Genomic DNA, 17,450 nt, shown 5'->3' with positions numbered 1-17,450 from the left:
ATGGGAAAAGGAGTCCAGAACGGTGGGAACCCCAGTATAGAAAAAAAGAAAATGTCGCTTAGCGGCACAGTCGCTTTGGGCATTTCTTTCCTTGCATCTCCTTTTCTGTCTCTCTTAGACAGTGCTGGGTGGAGCCGGGGACGGTGGAATGGAGCGGGTGTAGTTGGCGCTCTTGGAAGTTCTGAAAGGTCAAGGAGATAGAGAGTGCCATTTGGGATATGTGCAAAAAAAAAGAGGTTCCAGGTAGGTAAATGGGTTGTTGGCGCAGTGGTAGTACTTGGTAGTGGTATGTCCAGAGCATGGGTGGGTGGGGGGTGAGGGAGGGGGTAAGGAAGTCCTGGAATCCTGCAGTCCTAGAAAAAGGCTGTTACGTAGTACAAATTTCCTAGTTAGTAGGTCATTGTTTTCTTTCGCAGTGGGAGGGGGGGCTCTGCACTATGCAGGGCGCAAATGGGAGAATAGAAGAAGAAGGAAAAAGCTAGAAGTTAAAGGGGGTTAAGGCAGATAAGGGAGGGTTGTATACTCTTTGGATATAGTTTGTCGCGATCGGATAGTTATGGTCGAACTTGGAAGTTTTGTCGCTTTCTCTTTGGCTTTTTCTTTGGGAGGGGTGGTAGGCGCAAATGGTCCTGGTATGGGAGATTGGGGGTTGGGGAGGAGCGCTTTCGCCAGCATTAGGTATTATTGTTATCGCAGTAGGCAATTTTGTTTCGGTCTTGGGGAGATTGGTTTTCTATGTCGCAAGTGGTTCTTTTTTTTGGTCGCGCGGGGCCTGTTGGAAGGGTGTGGGTGTGGGTATCGTAAAGGAAGTCGTAGAAGAAGAATGGCTTTTTTGTTGAAGCAGTGGGCGTCCACATTTGAAGTCTTCACATCACCGGGATGCTGAACCGATAGGGGGGTATAGGTGGAAGCCGTACATTAAGAAGAAGTACTCTCGTATCGAAAATTGTTGTCGTAAGAGGTAGGAGATCAGATAGATCTTTCGGAGGAAGGACAGGTGGCGTGTAGGAGATCTAAAGCAGGAGCAAACTGTCGAGCGCCGTCGATGATGTAAACGCCGGATCCGGATAAACGCCAAGCCGTGTTGTAAAATGTGTCGTACAATGAACCGAGTGTTAATGAAGTAAAGATTTTGGCAAGGACTGGCAAGTCCAGAAAGGAAGAAGATGACTGGTGACCATGACCGCATCACATGATGGTGTGATAACCCTTCTCGTTCATGACATCGATCCAAAAGGCATCGCGACCTTCATCACACTGACGCCACGTCTCCTTGAGAAGTTGAATCATTGTGCGAAGGGGCTTGTTAGGTAACCTCAACGCAAACTCTTGCAGACGCCGAATGACAAACTCTCGTGCAGAGACAATCTCAGTATCGTTGGCATGGACATCGAAAAAGTCAACCGACGAGACAAATCGAAGCTCAGATGCAGCAACGACAAGGATCAGCGGCTGAATGCAAAAGGTTCCAGATGAAGAAGGGATTGACTCTAGAGATCTGATGATGTGCATGGCAAGTGAGTTGAGCCATAGCTTCATGTCGGTATCCTCAAATGGAGTCTCGAAGCGTGGTGTGGGGAACTGAAGGTCGACAGCCTCAGTGCCCTTGAACTTATCAGAGCCCAGACGCTTGCGCAAGATAGATGGAAAAACACGATAAATCTCTAACAGACCAGCGAGACGGTAGGCTTCAGCAATGGTGACAAAGTGTTCCTTGGGGGTACGTTCGTCGCCATAGTCAATTACTTCATCAACAGACGGGCAGTCGACAGCAAGGAGATCCTCTTCCAGCGAAGCAGCGTTTTGCAGGTTCTCTTGTCGTCGACGAAGATCCATGGAAGACTCACGGTCCATTGAGCGTTCCTTGCGGACCAGACGGCCAACCTCTGCAAACAAAAAGTGAATCATGGGCGCGATGCCTGTCCAGGGGTGTGGGACAACCTTGCCGTTGGGGCCTCGTGCAACTGGAGCATTCTTCCTCGAGGTGACGCTGGGTCGCAGGCCTGACTTGGGAGAGAAGCTCATGGCATCTTCTGTCACAAAGCCCATGAGCATCTCCCAGTGGATCAAAGACTCCTCAAAGAACTGTGCCTCTCGCTCCACCTCTGCGCCGCGTGACCGGCTAAAGAGCTTGGGTAGGATGAGATCTCTTGCAGTGGAAAGGTACTCGAGTCCAAGAGCGTTGCTGTCGTGCCAGGAGGTTGTAAGACCGAGCAGCATAATACTCAAGAAGGTCTTGGTAGCACTAGTCTGTCCGCTCTGAGCAAGGGGAAGCTCAGCCTCTAGTGCCTCGCGCGCCTTGCGCTGGAGCTCAACTCCTGTTGCTGCCATGTTGGGAAAAGTGTTAGCCAAATGTGCCGCTGCCATGGATTGGATTGCGTAGTTGATGGATGGAGAGTCCTTGTAGATGCGGCCAATGGTAGTCCGGAAGGGATTTAGAGGAGAATCGAAAGAAGAAAATATAGCACAGACGTCCTTGAAGTAGTGTTGGACAAGAAGAGACTCGACATCGTCAGACGATGTCGGGCTGGGAGAAGGACTTGGAAGACGGTACAAATCAAGAAGCAGTGAACGTGAGAGTCTAGGACTAGACTCTCGGTTTGTGTCGCGGTCCAACAAGGGCATCGAGGAAGATGGGATGACATCTAGTTTCTGTAATGGTGAGTCGTTCACGCCAAAAGTAATGTCGTCTAGCGAGCCAGAATCAAAGTCAATGTTCTCAAAAGGGTCAAAGCTGAATTCTTCGTGAGGAAGATGAATGGCATCGACGAAGCCATCCAGCATGACATCCTCAATCGGAAAAGGCTCGTACTCTCGAGGAGAGTCGCCATCCTCGGTAGAGGACTCTTGGTTCGATGCAGGCTCCTCAAAGCTAGGTGGAGACGGAATTGCAGATGACGTTTGTATTGTGGGGGCTTGTTGTGGGGTGGTCGTAGTTGTCGTCATCTTGTTCTTGCTTACAGGGAGCACTGCAGCCAAGGCTTCAATGCCGCTGGCGACATTCTGAGGGAGCGTCGACTTGGGAGGAGGAGTTGTGGTGTTGAGGTTGGAGGTAGAGCTCGACTTGGGAGGCGCTGCCCTCGAGTGGCTAGGAGGCGTAAAGACCTCGTACTTTGTCGACCATTTCAAAGTCTTCTCATATCCAGGGCAGGGCACGTTCCTCTTCTTGCATTGCAGACAGCCAGGAGCAGTCTCGTCGCATTTGAGCTATGCCTTTTGTCAGCACGTGTTCCTAATAAGGGATGGATGGATGATGATGGGGCGGTGAGACTTTACCCTCTTGAGCTTGCAGCGACCACATCCATTCCTAGACTTTGTCTTCTTCGCCTTTAGATCTCTCGCCAATACCTTGTCTTGAGCCAAAGCGGGCATGTTGCGGGTTCAGTTTGACGTAGTAAAGAGGAGAGGCCTGGGAAAGTCAAACGACAATGGGGTGAGAAATCCGGTGCGAAGGAGATAGGACTTAAAATGCGGATCCATGGGTTGGGGGACGGCCACAGACTTCTAATGCGCGTGACGGACCCATGACACACCCGGTCGTTCTTCTGCCTATCACTCGACTAGGGCCGGCTAAGATAGCTGCTGATAAAAATGTCGCGCTGGTGTGGTTGATGCAGGGCGTGTAAGCCTAGATTCCGAAATTCGGCTCTTCCTTATGCATTCTGCATCGGCGTGTGCCTTATTGGCCAGGCCTATCCGCCACGACAGTCTTCTTTGCTGTACAAACCCCTCTATGGGAGGACGCCCGGTGGGCGGAAAAGTTGGACACGAAATGTACTGCCTGTGCGCATCCTCTACCGCTATCCTCGCCTACAAGCCAACGACGGACAACTTTGCGAGAAAAGCATCATGGGGCAAGATGAGGCGCCAGCGATAGGAAGATGGAGAGGCTACCCCACAGCCATCTCGAGGTGGGACGGAACGAGTGGATGGCATGACTGGTTGTGGATTAGGGCTAGGCATACTCGCTCCACTTGTTGCTTCACGATAGCCTTGTTCCAAGATAAAGCCACGTCTGCCCGCATGCCTCATGACGATGTCGGACCGCAACTCCAAGTCGGTGGGCCAGGCTAATGCGGAAATATCAGTGTGTACAGCAGCGAAGTGCGTGTTGCGTCGGTATAGTTATCTTCGGAGACGAATCCGTTATCAAGGGCAGCGATAAGGACTATCACCACTCAGCAAGCGTCGTCATCTCTCCAAACGAGGCGGCTCTGCCAGCAACCTGCTTGGCTGGCCAACCCTGCACGTGTGTATTTTGGTGGTGACATCTTTTTTTCCCTTTGGTCCTCGACGAAGTGCGGTGCTATTTCCCCCGGACCTTCTCGAAAAGTGTGCCAGCCAACCTTAATGCTGTCGGCCACCGAGACGAGGGCCAGGCCAGCCCCTTCTTGTGCGGCCTCACCCGAACCGATCTGCGTCTATAAACAATAATAAAGAGAGTTATGGAAGTTTACCCCGCAAAGAGCCACGGATGTGTGTGGATGCCGCCAGCCCATGCCGCGAGTATGATTTGTCTGATTTTCTGGGGTAAAAGAATCTGGGGGACGGGTACATCATCCACAAACGTACGCGATTGAGTAATGCCAAGCTCAGTAGGACACCGTCTGAACATCTTGGAGATGGGGAGGCAAAAAAGGTCCAACATATGGCTTCGGTAGAATTATGTCCGCATTGTGCAGCATGCAAATGGCCCCCTCTCCACCGTTTTGTGTTATGAGTGTATGGTTCGCGATGCATGCGAATGCATCCCGAGCTTGGCGGACATCCGACGGAAAACTCTGAATGCGCCCGCGTGACATATTATTGATGGTGCACCTCCATGGAACAGTCGGATGCTTGTTATCTGCAACTCCCGCGGAAGAAAAAAAATTATGTAGGCACGCGGGGAGGTTGGGGGGAGGGAGGGGGGACAGAGAGGGAGGGGAGCAGAGAGGAAGCGGATAGGGAAGCAGCGACGTTCGACAGGGGGAAGGATGGAATTCTCCAACTTCGAGGCGTCTTTGTTCATATCTCGTAGGCTTGTCTGTTGAGCCCTTAGTGTTTAATTGGCGTATGTGTTGTTGGTGTATCTGTGCTGAGCTGACAGTACATTGTCCATGTGGGCACAACAAAAACGAACTCCAACAAATCCCGTCACATGACTATGGCCACGCGCACATACGTTGGACACTTCAACATATGAAAATACAGTTTACACGTCTGTTCGTTTTCTTCACCGCTCCATCTCACGTGCATAATGCATGGCAAACACAATGACCACTTAGCTAGAACAGTCTCGAACCCTTTTTGTTTTTTTACTTTAACACATGTTTTTTTTTGGCATTGATGTTACTTATTTCTCCGCCCTCATTTCCCAACATCTATGCTATTCGCAGAATGGAAAAGAACACCTTGTTGACCGCACCAATCAATGAGGAGAAAAAAGGAAAAAAGAAAGGACAGATCAGAAGCTATATACATTTGCAAAGCCTCTCTCTCACCTCCCCCCACACTTTACCAAACTGTGACAAAAATATTCGAAGCCCGCCGCGTCAGCAACAAGAAGAAGTGATTTGTTTCCTTGCTCGCTTGATTCTCAATCCACAATCCACCAGAACGATCCAACCGTGATTCTAACGTTTTCCAAACCAAAAGAATTGAAGAAAAGGAAAAAAAGGAGCGACCCAGATGTATGCGGATGCATATGTGTTCGTAGAGAAGAAGAGAAGAAAGAAAGAAGAAAAAAAATGAAAGGGTATCGACTACCATGACGACATTTCAGAGATTCGGGCTACCGCCAGCGACATCTTTTCCCTTCAATCTCCAGTCCAGCTGAGAATGGCAGAGGTCCAAAGAGGAGGGTTGGCGACAGCGACAGCCCGATGAGGTTGCACTAGAAATTATCTAATTGCTGGGGCCAGAAGGAGAAAATGAACAGGCCCCCGGTATGTTCGTAAAAGAGGATGGATGACATGCAATGGGATTTTGTACACCAAAGAGAAATGGAGAAAGGGCTGCTCTTCCAGCGCGTTCAAAAGGAGAGGTGCCATCCCTACATGGCATTGCCACCGGGATATCTGGATTGGTTCGACATGCCCGGTCCTGGTCCGAGCATGGCAGGCGGCATGGGACCGCCTCTTCCTCTGCCGCCGCCGCCTCGGCCCCGACCGCGTCCTCGTGTAGCACCTGGGATCATAAAGTCTGGGTTTGCTGCATTGGCTTCCAGAATGACATCTCCCTGTCGCATAGGCCTTCGGGGGCCGGGGAATGGGCCAAACTGACCTGCCGCGGCGCCCATCTCTGGCCGCCAGTTGGGGTTGATTGGGCGTTGAGAGACAGAAGTAAAGTGCGATGCTTCGCTGGCCGCAGGAGAACGTGAACCATCTGGCAAATCGTCGTAAGAGCTGGTGCGAGGGAGATTGGGGTCACTCAAGTTGTTTGTGGAAAGAAAGTTGGGGTTCGGTGGCGCGAATCCACCTGGCATTAGTGATGTCGGCAGTGGTGGAGGCGCCTGTTGCTGCACGGGTTCGGCAAATCTAGGGTCTACATCTTCATAGTAGTCAGAGCTACGCTCTGGTCTGCTGACCGAGTCGACTGGAGCAAGTTGAGCATTCGCCATGACAGGCGAGTCCTGAATCGGGGAGAGTCCACGGCTGCTGTTGCTGTTATTCATGGTGCTGAGCGTCTGATCAGATGGCACTTTTTGCTGGTTCCATCCAGCCTGAGCTGGGACAAATCGCTGCTGCTGCTGCTCTTGCTGCTGTTGCGGAGGCGGTTGTCGTGGTTGCGCATCGCTATTTGATGTTAGAACAACAATCGCAAGACACGTGGTGGAAAGTACTTACGATGTCGAGTATTCGCTGGTTGGGCTCATGATTTCGGGAGAACGTCTCTGGGGTGAACCAGCTGGGAAGGGGCCACCCTGTTGAAGAGCAAGCATGCCTGCAACATCACCGTCGCTCTCTCTCAGTCCGTAGTTGTTAGCGGGTGTGCCTGTGCGGTTATCCATTTCGATAGCTTGGCCAATGGGCATTTGCGGCATTGGTCCAGGTGGTGGGCCTCGACCATACGGCGATGGCTCGCGAGGTGGCGGTCCTTGACTGTAGAAGTTGTCGTTGTTGTATCCTGGAGGAGGGGCACCACGAGCCATTGGAGGGCCATTCGGAGGTCGTCCACCACGTCCATTGCCATTCCAGCCTGGAGGGGGAGGTCCCCGCATCGCTCCTCCTCTTGGGCCATATCCGCCTCTTGGACCATAGCCTCCTCCTCTTGGGCCTCCAAACTGTCCACCTCGTGGTGGTCCTCCTCTTCCCCTATATGGACCTCCCCTGCCGCGCGGGGCTCCGTTCATCATGGCAAAACCATCATTGGGCATAGGTGGCAGAGGGTTACCGTATTGGTCAACTGGTTGTCGGCGACCGATGGGACCGCCAGGCGGCGAGCCCATTGTGTCTGGGCCATTGCCGCCGGCACTACTGACAGTCTTGAGCGAAGGGTTGCGTTGGTTCAGAGGCACCATGTCGTCCGTGGGAGACACTTTTGAGGAATCAAAATAGGCTGTGCTGCCGTTTGTTTTGAGGGCAGACGACATTGTGTCGTTGTCAAGAGGGGGCGGAGATTCAGCCTTTGGATATTCAGTGGTTACTGTCGCGTTTGCGCGATTCGCATAGTAAGTGTTGCCGTTCATCTCGTCGTTTTCGGCAATGCGTCGCTTCCTCGCCTTGCGGCTAACCAACGTACGTCTCATGGCACATGTTACAATTCCGCTTGCGACAATGATAACGGTGGCACCTAGTACAATCCATCCTCCCCAACCCACGTGGGGAACGAACAACAAGATGTCGACGAGAAACGCGAGCAGTGTGACGAGTAGGGTAGGGAAAGTGAATATAAGCAGGGCAAGAAGGTAGCGCGGCGAGTGGGCAGGCGAATGGAAGTGGGCGGCGACTGAGAGGGCGAAGCAAATGAGTGTCATGAGGGCCGCGACGGGGTGGACAATGAGGATCGAGGATAGGGCGTGTCGCTGTGCAGAGGGTAGGGAAAAGTCAGAGGTCCGTTCACCTGCAAACAGTTTCTCTGTATTCGAGTAGTTAGTTTGTGTTGCACGCGTGCGCTTGTAGTGTAGCAGCACATACCGGTGTTGTACCCGATCATGGGCCCTTTACAGCCTGAATCGCCATTTTCGCAGTAGCCCAGGACGCCAAAATGAACGCCACGGTAGGTAGCGAGCGGGATGCTCTTGATGAGGGGCGTCGAGAGGGTGGAGAGCAACAATAGCACGAATGCGACGAAGAATAGAATGGATAAAGGGGTGGCCGGACGCAACATGATGGCGACAAAGGGCAGCGTCGAGTACTACCGCAGTGGGAATCCGGTCCGCCAGCGACCGGCTTTGGAGACTCGGCGATATAGGGTTGGGAGGGGGTGTGGGAGGGGCGTGTCTGCGCGACTATAGCGAATGCGCAGACGTCGTTGTTGGAGAGAGCAGTGGAAAACGAGCCTCAGCGCGGCTGTGTCCGAGGTGAAACGAGTGACGAGTGAGGATGCACGGGGGATGCCTGCAGTGTCATTGATGCCTCGACCCAGGAATGGCACGATGCAGGACAGCGACGCAATTGACACAGACAGCCGGCGGAAGATTGACGGTCGCTGGCTGTTTCGGTTGCGGGGAAGCGTGGGCGTGGGCGTGTTGGCGTAGACACGAGGGTGGAGGATAGTGGGCGGGAGGCTGGAGGGCCAAAAGAACAAGCAAGCTGTAAGCTGCAACGGTACAAGCGGGCGGGCGGGCAGCCAATAGCGCAAACGGCACCAGAGATGGATGCGAACGTTGGGGGCTTTGGCCGCTAGTCACCGATAAACCTGCTTGCGGCTGCTTGGAATGCGGGACGCTATCCAGCCGTCAAACCACCGCTGCGGACTCGATCGTGACGTGATGATGGGTTGGGAGTGGACGAGCGACAGGAACCAGGCACAGGAACCAGGCACAGGAAAATCAATTATTAGCAACTCGAGCCCGATGCGCTGAGATTGAACGCGACAGCCTCACGTTGTGTGCGCGTTAACCCCCTGGATCTTCTCTCCGTCTCACAGCGCCAACCAGTGTGCTTCCCTGTTCATAGTGCCTGTTGTTCGGCGCAATATTCACCAGCATGCGTGCCCGTGCAGGCGTGCCATTTGCCATTTCCCCGACAAGTCCATCGTCTCATCTCGTCTAGCCTGCACGGCCCTCCCCAGAGTGATCGTCCAGGCACGCTCGGTGCTTCAAACACTGGGTTCTGCTGAAACGCGCAGAGCCTCCATAGCCTAGTCCTGAGGCAGAGCAGCTGGCCTCAATTCCTCTTCTGTCGTGTCTCGTCTGCTTCCGACACCTTCTCTCTCTCTACGCACGCTTCCTGTTCATGCCAATGGGCTCTCCCCCCAAAGAGCGCGCAAACATAGCCCTGTCCGTCCCCTTATCTGCTACCGCCATGCACCCCAGTCTAGTCTTGACGGTACTAAGCCCCGGAAATATCATCTTTTCGGCGCCACCAACTCATCTCTTGGTTCCGCGTCCCATTGGGTACATCCGTCGCAATGCCTTGTTTGCTTTTGCACTCCTCCAAAACCACACTTCGCACACGACACTGTCTCACAATCACAATGCTCCGCTTACAATTCATGCTCAATGTTTGAGCCGCAAGGCTCCTCAACTGTTTATTTTGTTTGATTCTCGGCCTCACTCATGGTATTCCTATGATAAGCAGATCCGCAAGATCCGCGTCAACCTCCCCACAAGGGGTCACGAACGCCTGGTTTTTTCGAGTTTCCGAGTCCTGCACCAATGCTCATGAATTCATGGGTACTTCATACGCTAACCTACTACTAAACACCCGCCCGTGTCACATTTAGTGACCAGCGAGGGCGTACGCACGGCGGCGGTCACGCTCCTCAGCGATCGAGAGCTTGACACCCTTGCCCTTTGGCAGAGAGATCCATGGCTTCTCCTTTCCGATGATACTGCTCGTTTGTTAGTATTTCACTGCTGCAACGTCACTACAAAGAAACTTACATGACGTTGGACTCACGAGTGGTGAACTCGTTGTCAACAGCGTCCTTGATGTGGACAATGTTGAAGCCTCCGTCGTGGCGCTCACGGTGGGTGATGACACCAACACGGCCCATGTTACGACCACCAGTGACCATGACGATGACGCCAGTATCGAACTTGATGAAGTCGGAGATCTTGCCAGTGGCGAGGTCGACCTTGACGGTATCGTTGACCTTGATGGCGGGGTCGGGGTAACGGATCCTACACATATATGTTTAGCAGTAATTCGGACATAGCCAGACCCTGGTCGTATGCCTGGTGAAAGAGGTTTCCCTTCAGTCACCTAGCCCAAACTGTGGTCCAACGGCTGATAGAGCGAGAACTTACGTTCGCGCATCGTGCGTAACCAAGTAGGGAATTCCGCCCTTGCCAAGCTGAACACGCTTGACCTTGCCGAGCTTGTATTGTGCCTCCTCGTCTGTTATCCTGTGGACGGTGAAGCGGCCCTTGGTGTCGTAGATCAGACGGAAGTTCTCGCCAGTCTTCTCAATGGAGATGACGTCCATCAATCCAGTGGGGAAGGTGCTGTCAGTGCGGACCTTGCCGTCGACCTTGACCAGACGCTGCATGAGGATGGCGTTGACCTCGCGGGCGTTGAGCGCATACTTGAGACGGTTGCGGAGGAAGATGACGAGGGGAAGGGAGTCGCGGAGCTTGTGAGGACCGGGCGAGGCCTTGGGGGCGTAGGCACCTGGGAATTGTCAATTTGATGCTCGCCATGTTGCTTTGCACCGCCGATTGCGGGCGTGCGGGAGTCGAGCGTACCGGACAGCTTGTCCAAGAGCCAGTGCGAGGGCGCGCTGAGGCGCTTCTGGTGCTTCACGGGTCCACGCGCCATTTTGACTGTTGTGTGAGGTTAGTCGTCGAGGTTGTCGGAAGTCCTGTCAGAGTACGAAATCGAGGTGGGAAGATTTGATCAAATTCCCACACTAGCGCCGTGTGCTAACCGAGCACTAGCGTCGCCGCCAAGACTAGCGCCTCGGTGTGGATCACCCTCACAAATAGATACTTGGAACGCCTAGTAAGATATATTCGAGTTGAAAAATGCAGTGATTGAAATTGAACCGTACGAGAATGCTTTGCTTCCTTTAGTTTCACGGTCAGGTCAGCACAACTCTCAACGGACATTGCTGCTGAGCCCGTCACAACACGTCAGGGTATTCAAGTCCGATGAATTTTGACTTTGAAATTTTGATTCAACTTCAATGCTATCAACATGTTTTCTTTCTTGTCCACTTTAGGCGTATCCCTTTAGTACAGCAGCCTCTGCGTTGAGGATGGACGAGCCTGCCGCTCCGATAACCGCTGCGAACAGTTAGTATCGCTTTCTATGTCTCCAGTATGGTATTCAACTTACTGTTGTGACTTAGTGCAACAAACTTGATATCGAAGATACCAGACTCGTCCTCGCGTATTCTTCCTACACTGACAGTATATCCTCTGTCAGTCTCCCTATCTAATCTTGGCTGCGGCCTATCGGGCTCGTCCATGACTGCAATTGCCTTCTTAGGCGCAGAGGGGCAGCCCAGCTTTTGCGCGTCTGAGATATAGTCGCGCATTGCCTGCTTGACCTCCTCTGCGCTGGGTGGTGGGCGACGCTCGAAGCGTAGCGATACGCATGCAGTGTGTCCATCTAGGACTGGAACACGGTTGCATGCGGCGGAGATCTTCATGGGCTGGTCTACGAAACCAGTGACACCCTCATTGACGCTTCCAAGGATTTTGGAGGCTTCAGTCTCGAGCTTGTCTTCTTCACCCGAAATAAAGGGTACGACGTTGTCGATGATGTCCATGCTGCTGACGCCGGGGTAGCCAGCGCCTGAGACTGCCTGCATTGTAACGACTGACACTTGGTTAATAGGACCAAATTTATCTTGCAACGCAGCAAAAGGAATCACAATTCCAATGACAGCGCAGTTTGAATTGCACACCAGAAAACCCTTTTCTAGCTTGTGGTGCTGCCTCTGGTGCTTGATCACGTCGAGATGTGGAAGGTTTACTGTGGGAACGACGAGTGGGACGAGAGGATCGCGGCGGTAGTTCTTTGCGTTGGAGAAGACGGCAAGTTCAGCCTTGAGGAAGGCCATCTCTACACGAAATGTAAGCTCCAGCGCACGGGATTTGAAGTAGCGCACTTACCAACGTCTCCCGCAACATCGCTGTCAAGTCCAGAGAAGACTAGGTCGCAGTCCTTGAACTCTTCGGGTACGCATTTCTTCACTACCAATTCTCCAATGCGCTCTGAATACGGCAGTGCTTGCTTCCACTTGACCGCATCTTTGTACTTCTTGCCAGCCGATCGCTCCGAGGCTCCGACCGCGTGTAGCTCGAGATGTGGGTGGAGTGCGAGGAGAAGGATAAAGCGTTGGCCGACAGAGCCAGTTGCGCCGAGCACGCCTTTGATTGAGTCAGTCAATCAGTCATTCCTGTTGGGTGGCAAATGCTTACCGCACTTCTTCTTGGGGAATTCCTTCTTAGGAGACGTAAAATGTTCGGCGTCCATGGTTATGGTAGAATAGAATGTAAAATTATGAGATTGAGTCAATCGAGTTCCCAAAGTTTAAGTCGGGAAGTTATGACGCGCGGGGGTGGGGTGGAAAACGCGACCACCGATCGCGGAGGTCCCACGCTCGCCTTGTCAGCTATGGCAATTTAGGTCACTTTCCCCCAAATCTGCAGAGCGTAAACTTTTCATTACTAAGAACATTTTTAAAAACATCAATGGGCGAGATCTGTGCATCCCCCCAGCAGATGCAGTGCAGATGGTCAGACATCCCTCCCAATGCATAATATCGGCTTTTGAACGAAAAAAAAAGAAAAAAGAAGCAAAGTAGCGGCATTAGCTATGCCTGAGCGTCCATGATTTTACCCGGGTTCATGAGCCAGTAAGGGTCTAATGCACCTTTGATGCACCTCATTACGTTGATGGTATCAACACCAAGCTCTTTCTGGAGCGATGCCTTTTTTCCGAGTCCAATGCCATGCTCGCCGGTGCAAGTACCTTCCATCTCGAGCGCTCGGTCGACCATGTCGTGAACACACTTTTCAACGGCAGCTCGCTCTTTGGGGTCTTTGCTGTTGTACATGATGCTTTCGTGAAAGTTTCCGTCTCCGATGTGACCAAGGATGCTTGCAAAAAGGCCAAGGTCGTCCATTTCCTTCTTGGAGATTTCTGTAGTAGTGTTAGGCAAGAATGGAAGAAAAGATCTGAGCGAAATTGCTATTGCAGGGTCATACCTATAATGTCTGGGAGCCGGGAAATGGGGACTGCGACATCTGTTGACCAAACCTCGTCACCTTCGCGACGGAGTGCCATCATGCTCCAAAGCGACTCTTTGCGAGCCGACCAAAGAGTTTTCTGCTCCTCGGCATCTGTAGCAAATTCAAAATCACCACTCTTATTGGCTTTTGCGATAGCCTTGACCAGCTCAATGTTCTCCTGTACCTAGTATGCAGTTAGTTACGTTCTGGGTAAATGCGCGGCTGTAGGGCTGAACATACCCCTGCTTTTGTTCCCGAGAACCTGTTTGCAGCTGTTAGCTCTGGCTTCACAAGATCTAATCTATCTGGGAAACCTACTTGAAGAACATGGTCGGCAATTCCTTCCATTTTTTTGCCGTCGCACCCGCTTTGTTGATGACGCCCATTTGCACGTCATCCATGATCTCCATGGCGGCTACAGGGACCCCGGCCCGCAGCACTTTAGAGGCTGCAGCTGCAGCATCGCGTATTGTAGGAAAGGTCACAACTGCAACGCTCGTCTCTTGGGGTATGACAGCTAGCTTGAGGGTCACTTCTGTGACGATGCCGAGGGTACCTTCGGACCCAATAAAGAGGTTTGTCAAGTTGTAGCCAGCAGACGATTTTCTAGAAAGCCATCAGTGATGCTGTGAAGCAAATACGTGGGAATATGCATACCGGGGCCGCTGTCTGGTTTTGATGACCGTGCCGTCAGCCAGTACGACGGTCAGGTTGATGACCCAATCCTTCATGGTTCCGTATCGCACGGCGTTAGTTCCGCTGCGATGATTAGTTGCAATATCCGTGCAGCGTAGATAACCGCACCCACCTGCAGCTGGTGCCTACCATGCCTCCAATTCGGGCCTGACACGTTTGTCAATAAAAGTTGGGTGGCTATGTGGTGCACAGTCAGGTGACAGGTGTATGCATACCGATGGGCCGGGATCAACAGGGAAAAAAAGACCAGACTCTTTGATCTGATCGTTGAGACTCATCCAGGGCACAGAAGGCTGGACGACAACGTCCATGCTACAGGTTTAGTCAGCAGTGCCCTCGCTCTAGGTGCTAGGCATTGCCGACTCACTCATCCTCGTGCAAGGCAATGATTCGATCCATAAAGGCAAAGTCGATGCTCATGCCACCAAAGGGAGCCGAGAAGTTTGCCTCCAAGCTTGATCCGCCAGAGTAGGGAACTTTGCGGTATTAGTAGGGAGGGTTGGAAAAGGCATGGCGTGCGTACTCATTGGTATCCTGTACTTGAAGCAGATTTTGGCAATGGCGGAGCACTCTTCAGTCGACTTTGGGTATGCCACGGCGACCGGGAGCTGGTCAATGTTGATGGAGGACCATTCCGAGTAGCCGTGTCTGTGTAAATCTTCATCGTCGGTGCTGATTACTTCCTCTCCCAGCAGTTCCCTCAGCTCGGTGATGGCCTGGAGTGTTGAGCATGGATGACGTGCAAACGTATGGTCTCTGATAAACACACCTTTTCCATCTCATGCTTGTTTGCATACTGAGGACCGGTGGACTTGAGCCATGGCATTTGGATGCGGTGGGGTTCGTCATTGGCGCCGTAAAAGTAGGTGGTTGTGCCAGTGACGGCAGAGAAGAGCAAGGCTCGCCCAGAGTTCCAGAAGGGTCGTTGGTTGGCGTGGGATGTAAAGGTTCGGTCGGCTCCGCTTCGTGCCCGAGTGCCTGCTCGCCTCAGCAAAGGCGAGACTGTGTGCCTGACTCGCGCTGCTGCTTGCCAGAACATGGTTTAAAAAAAGAGAGAGGCGAGGAGAGAAATAGGAAAGTAAGAAAAAAAGAAGAAGAAAGAAAGAAAGAAGAAGTTGGTCTACCTGGCCAGACTACAGGTCGAGGCAGGCTTCAGTGACGGAGACTATGGGCCCATGCGCGATTTGCGAGCTAGAGGAATGGATGGCAGCACTAAGCATTTTATGGGGCTCACGGGTAGAGGACAAGGACAGCAAAAGCGGAAAGAAGATGATTCAAGGTACAGGCATAGGGCGCCATTGTTGTTTTGGGCAAGGCTTTGGGCGTCATGGGCCAGCGCACGGGCAAGGCCGCAAGACCACATAGTGTGGTTGATGGAGGAGAAGAGGCATGGGGCGCGTGGGAGGCTGACTGGGTTACCGATGTGCAGCAGCAAATGAAGCCGGTTGAGCGTGATCAGCTGCAAGGGGGCTTGGAAGCCGGCGAGGCAATTGCGGGGAAGGCCAGGGCGGCAACGGCAGACAGAGGCGGTGGTATGCTATGGATATGCAGCGTGGCGACTGACGGTGGATGACAGTCAAGGCGTCGTCAGTCGCGTGACGAGGCGCCGGCTAGGGTCGCAAGCAAATGCAGATGGAACAGGGCCGAGTTTTTGCTTTTGTTTTTTCCTATTCCAGAGAGATGTAATATGGATTCAAGGGCCAGCTGGCAGGAGAGATGAGTGTGCGTGTGTATGTGCCTGGAAGCGTGGCGGCCGGCACATGGATACACAGACATGGCATGTGTGAGGCTCAGCAGCAGCAACAACAACAACCGTCGGGATGGGAAGCAAAAGGCCCGGGGGGGATCTGGATGGCGAGCAAGAGGGCGTGGATAGCGTGGATTGGACGGCCGTCATCCAATTACCTCAGCAGTGGGGGCCGTTTGCATCCACAGCGACATGCCACGCCGCCGTCAAGAGCCGCTCCAGTCGGCCTTTGCTTGTCGGCCATGGCCATCCATCCATGCACAAAGGGCGGTTTCCGACAAGAAAAGACACGACAAGACAGACGTCGATGGCGCATCCAAGCAGCCGTGACGCAACGGCATCACCCACCGTCAATCAGGCGTCCAGGCACTGCCAGAAAAAGCAAACAAGCATGCGGTGCAGGCGGCTGTGCAAGGCGGGGGAATGCTCGCGGCCCATGTCTGGACATACTACACTGCATACTACATGCGTATAGTGTATGTACACACGACTATACGACTGCGACTACAGCGCACAAAGATTGGCTGGCGCGGTTGTCGGAGGAACGCGAGAGCGCCAAACAAGATCGCTAAAGTATAGTAGGCGATCCGACGCGCTGCACACTTTGCATGGGAACCAGAACAACCCACGACTACTACTATTACTACTCCTCCTACGTACATTAGTTGCAACCTTGAAAGCCGAGGCCAGCCATGGCAAACGGGGCCCCCACGGCAGACTTGGGCGCACAGCTCAATGCGGAACTGACGAGGATCATCAAATGTCCATATCCTCCCTCGCTGTCTGTAAGTCGTGTATTAGTATTGCCGTATTGCACCATCAACCACATGACTCGTCACTTCTGCATCCTACCGTGCTTGATTGATTGATTGTCTGACCAACATCTCACACACAGCCTCTGTCCCACCTACTCGCGCATGCCGACCTACCCACCATCCGCACCTCTATCCATCACCGTTCCCCATGCGCCCTGACCGCCCTGGCCAAAATCGTCCGCGATGCCTTGCCGCTGGCGGCTTACACGCTGCGTGTCCTGCATCGTCTGTGTAAGCTTTTGACCGCTTCTTGTTACCACACCGGCTGACTGCCTCCCCCTATGCAGGCTACGCACCCGAGTTCCGTCGCCAGCTATTGATTACCTACCCGGGCCTGCTAAACGGTCTATTGGAGAGGGCCGTTTCCTCCAAGCAAGACTTCAACGACGTAAGTAGTACACGCTTTGCCACCATCCCCTCACCCTAACCCAGCACCAGCTCGGAGAACTATGTGTGCTACTTCTGTCGTACCCTTTGCCAGACGCAATTCCCTTGCCTGCGGCCGCACAGACCTTTCTGCTCCACGTCTTTGAAAAGGCTTCACAGAACCCCAGTTCCGATGCCTTGAAGTCGGTATACCGCATGCTCAATGGAGCATGTGCTCAGCTCCACCGTCTCCTTCCTAGTGCTGCTAGACGACGCTTCGATACCGAGATTTGTCGCATCTTGCAAAACAATGTATCTGGTGAGTCTGCCATGCTGCTGTTATGGCTGTGTGGCATAGTCATTATCGCCGAGCATCCAGAAGGCATCCAGTCTGCCCACGCTTCCGACACAAGTCATGAGCCCGTCTCTACCCAGAAGCTAATGCAGCAATGGGTAACACCATCCGGCCAAAAACTATTTGGCTCTACCAAAGACT

General features: G+C 52.9%; 7 protein-coding genes across 7 annotated transcripts; 1 reads left to right on the top strand and 6 right to left on the bottom strand.

Annotated features, from left to right (window-relative positions):
- Positions 1-969: 969 nt before the first annotated feature.
- COCVIDRAFT_110035 (hypothetical protein) lies at positions 970-1,149 on the bottom strand (the record flags this gene model as incomplete). Its single annotated transcript, XM_014697048.1, has 1 exon — positions 970-1,149. A coding segment is annotated over one exon (180 nt), but the record flags the coding sequence as incomplete, so codon positions are not given.
- A 39-nt stretch (positions 1,150-1,188) lies between these two features.
- On the bottom strand, positions 1,189-3,372 carry COCVIDRAFT_110044 (hypothetical protein; the record flags this gene model as incomplete). Its single annotated transcript, XM_014697047.1, has 2 exons — positions 1,189-3,207; positions 3,277-3,372. 2 exons carry the CDS (start codon positions 3,370-3,372, stop codon positions 1,189-1,191), a joined length of 2,115 nt encoding a protein of 704 aa, XP_014552533.1.
- A 2,899-nt stretch (positions 3,373-6,271) lies between these two features.
- COCVIDRAFT_78025 (hypothetical protein) lies at positions 6,272-8,310 on the bottom strand (the record flags this gene model as incomplete). The annotated part of the gene is made up of 3 exons (XM_014697046.1): positions 6,272-6,776; positions 6,828-8,058; positions 8,118-8,310. Coding segments are annotated over 3 exons (1,929 nt in total), but the record flags the coding sequence as incomplete, so codon positions are not given.
- Positions 8,311-9,866: 1,556 nt separating this feature from the next.
- COCVIDRAFT_110025 (hypothetical protein) lies at positions 9,867-10,907 on the bottom strand (the record flags this gene model as incomplete). Its single annotated transcript, XM_014697045.1, has 4 exons — positions 9,867-9,978; positions 10,031-10,270; positions 10,397-10,760; positions 10,835-10,907. 4 exons carry the CDS (start codon positions 10,905-10,907, stop codon positions 9,867-9,869), a joined length of 789 nt encoding a protein of 262 aa, XP_014552531.1.
- A 399-nt stretch (positions 10,908-11,306) lies between these two features.
- Positions 11,307-12,572, bottom strand: COCVIDRAFT_110026 (hypothetical protein; the record flags this gene model as incomplete). The annotated part of the gene is made up of 4 exons (XM_014697044.1): positions 11,307-11,374; positions 11,427-12,158; positions 12,209-12,466; positions 12,518-12,572. The coding sequence occupies 4 exons, from the start codon at positions 12,570-12,572 to the stop codon at positions 11,307-11,309; spliced, it is 1,113 nt and encodes a 370-aa protein (XP_014552530.1).
- A 340-nt stretch (positions 12,573-12,912) lies between these two features.
- On the bottom strand, positions 12,913-15,065 carry COCVIDRAFT_30109 (hypothetical protein; the record flags this gene model as incomplete). The annotated part of the gene is made up of 10 exons (XM_014697043.1): positions 12,913-13,241; positions 13,307-13,514; positions 13,571-13,592; positions 13,649-13,936; positions 13,988-14,089; positions 14,139-14,173; positions 14,242-14,338; positions 14,394-14,502; positions 14,550-14,742; positions 14,796-15,065. 10 exons carry the CDS (start codon positions 15,063-15,065, stop codon positions 12,913-12,915), a joined length of 1,653 nt encoding a protein of 550 aa, XP_014552529.1.
- Positions 15,066-15,947: 882 nt separating this feature from the next.
- On the top strand, positions 15,948-16,103 carry COCVIDRAFT_110022 (hypothetical protein; the record flags this gene model as incomplete). Its single annotated transcript, XM_014697042.1, has 1 exon — positions 15,948-16,103. A coding segment is annotated over one exon (156 nt), but the record flags the coding sequence as incomplete, so codon positions are not given.
- Between the last annotated feature and the right edge of the window lie 1,347 nt (positions 16,104-17,450).

This window comes from Bipolaris victoriae, assembly GCF_000527765.1.
Source record: "Bipolaris victoriae FI3 unplaced genomic scaffold scaffold_107, whole genome shotgun sequence".
NCBI classification, from domain to species: Eukaryota; Fungi; Ascomycota; class Dothideomycetes; order Pleosporales; family Pleosporaceae; genus Bipolaris; species Bipolaris victoriae.
The sequence above is the reverse complement of the archived record's forward strand: the minus strand, read 5'-3'. Positions and strand labels throughout refer to the sequence as shown.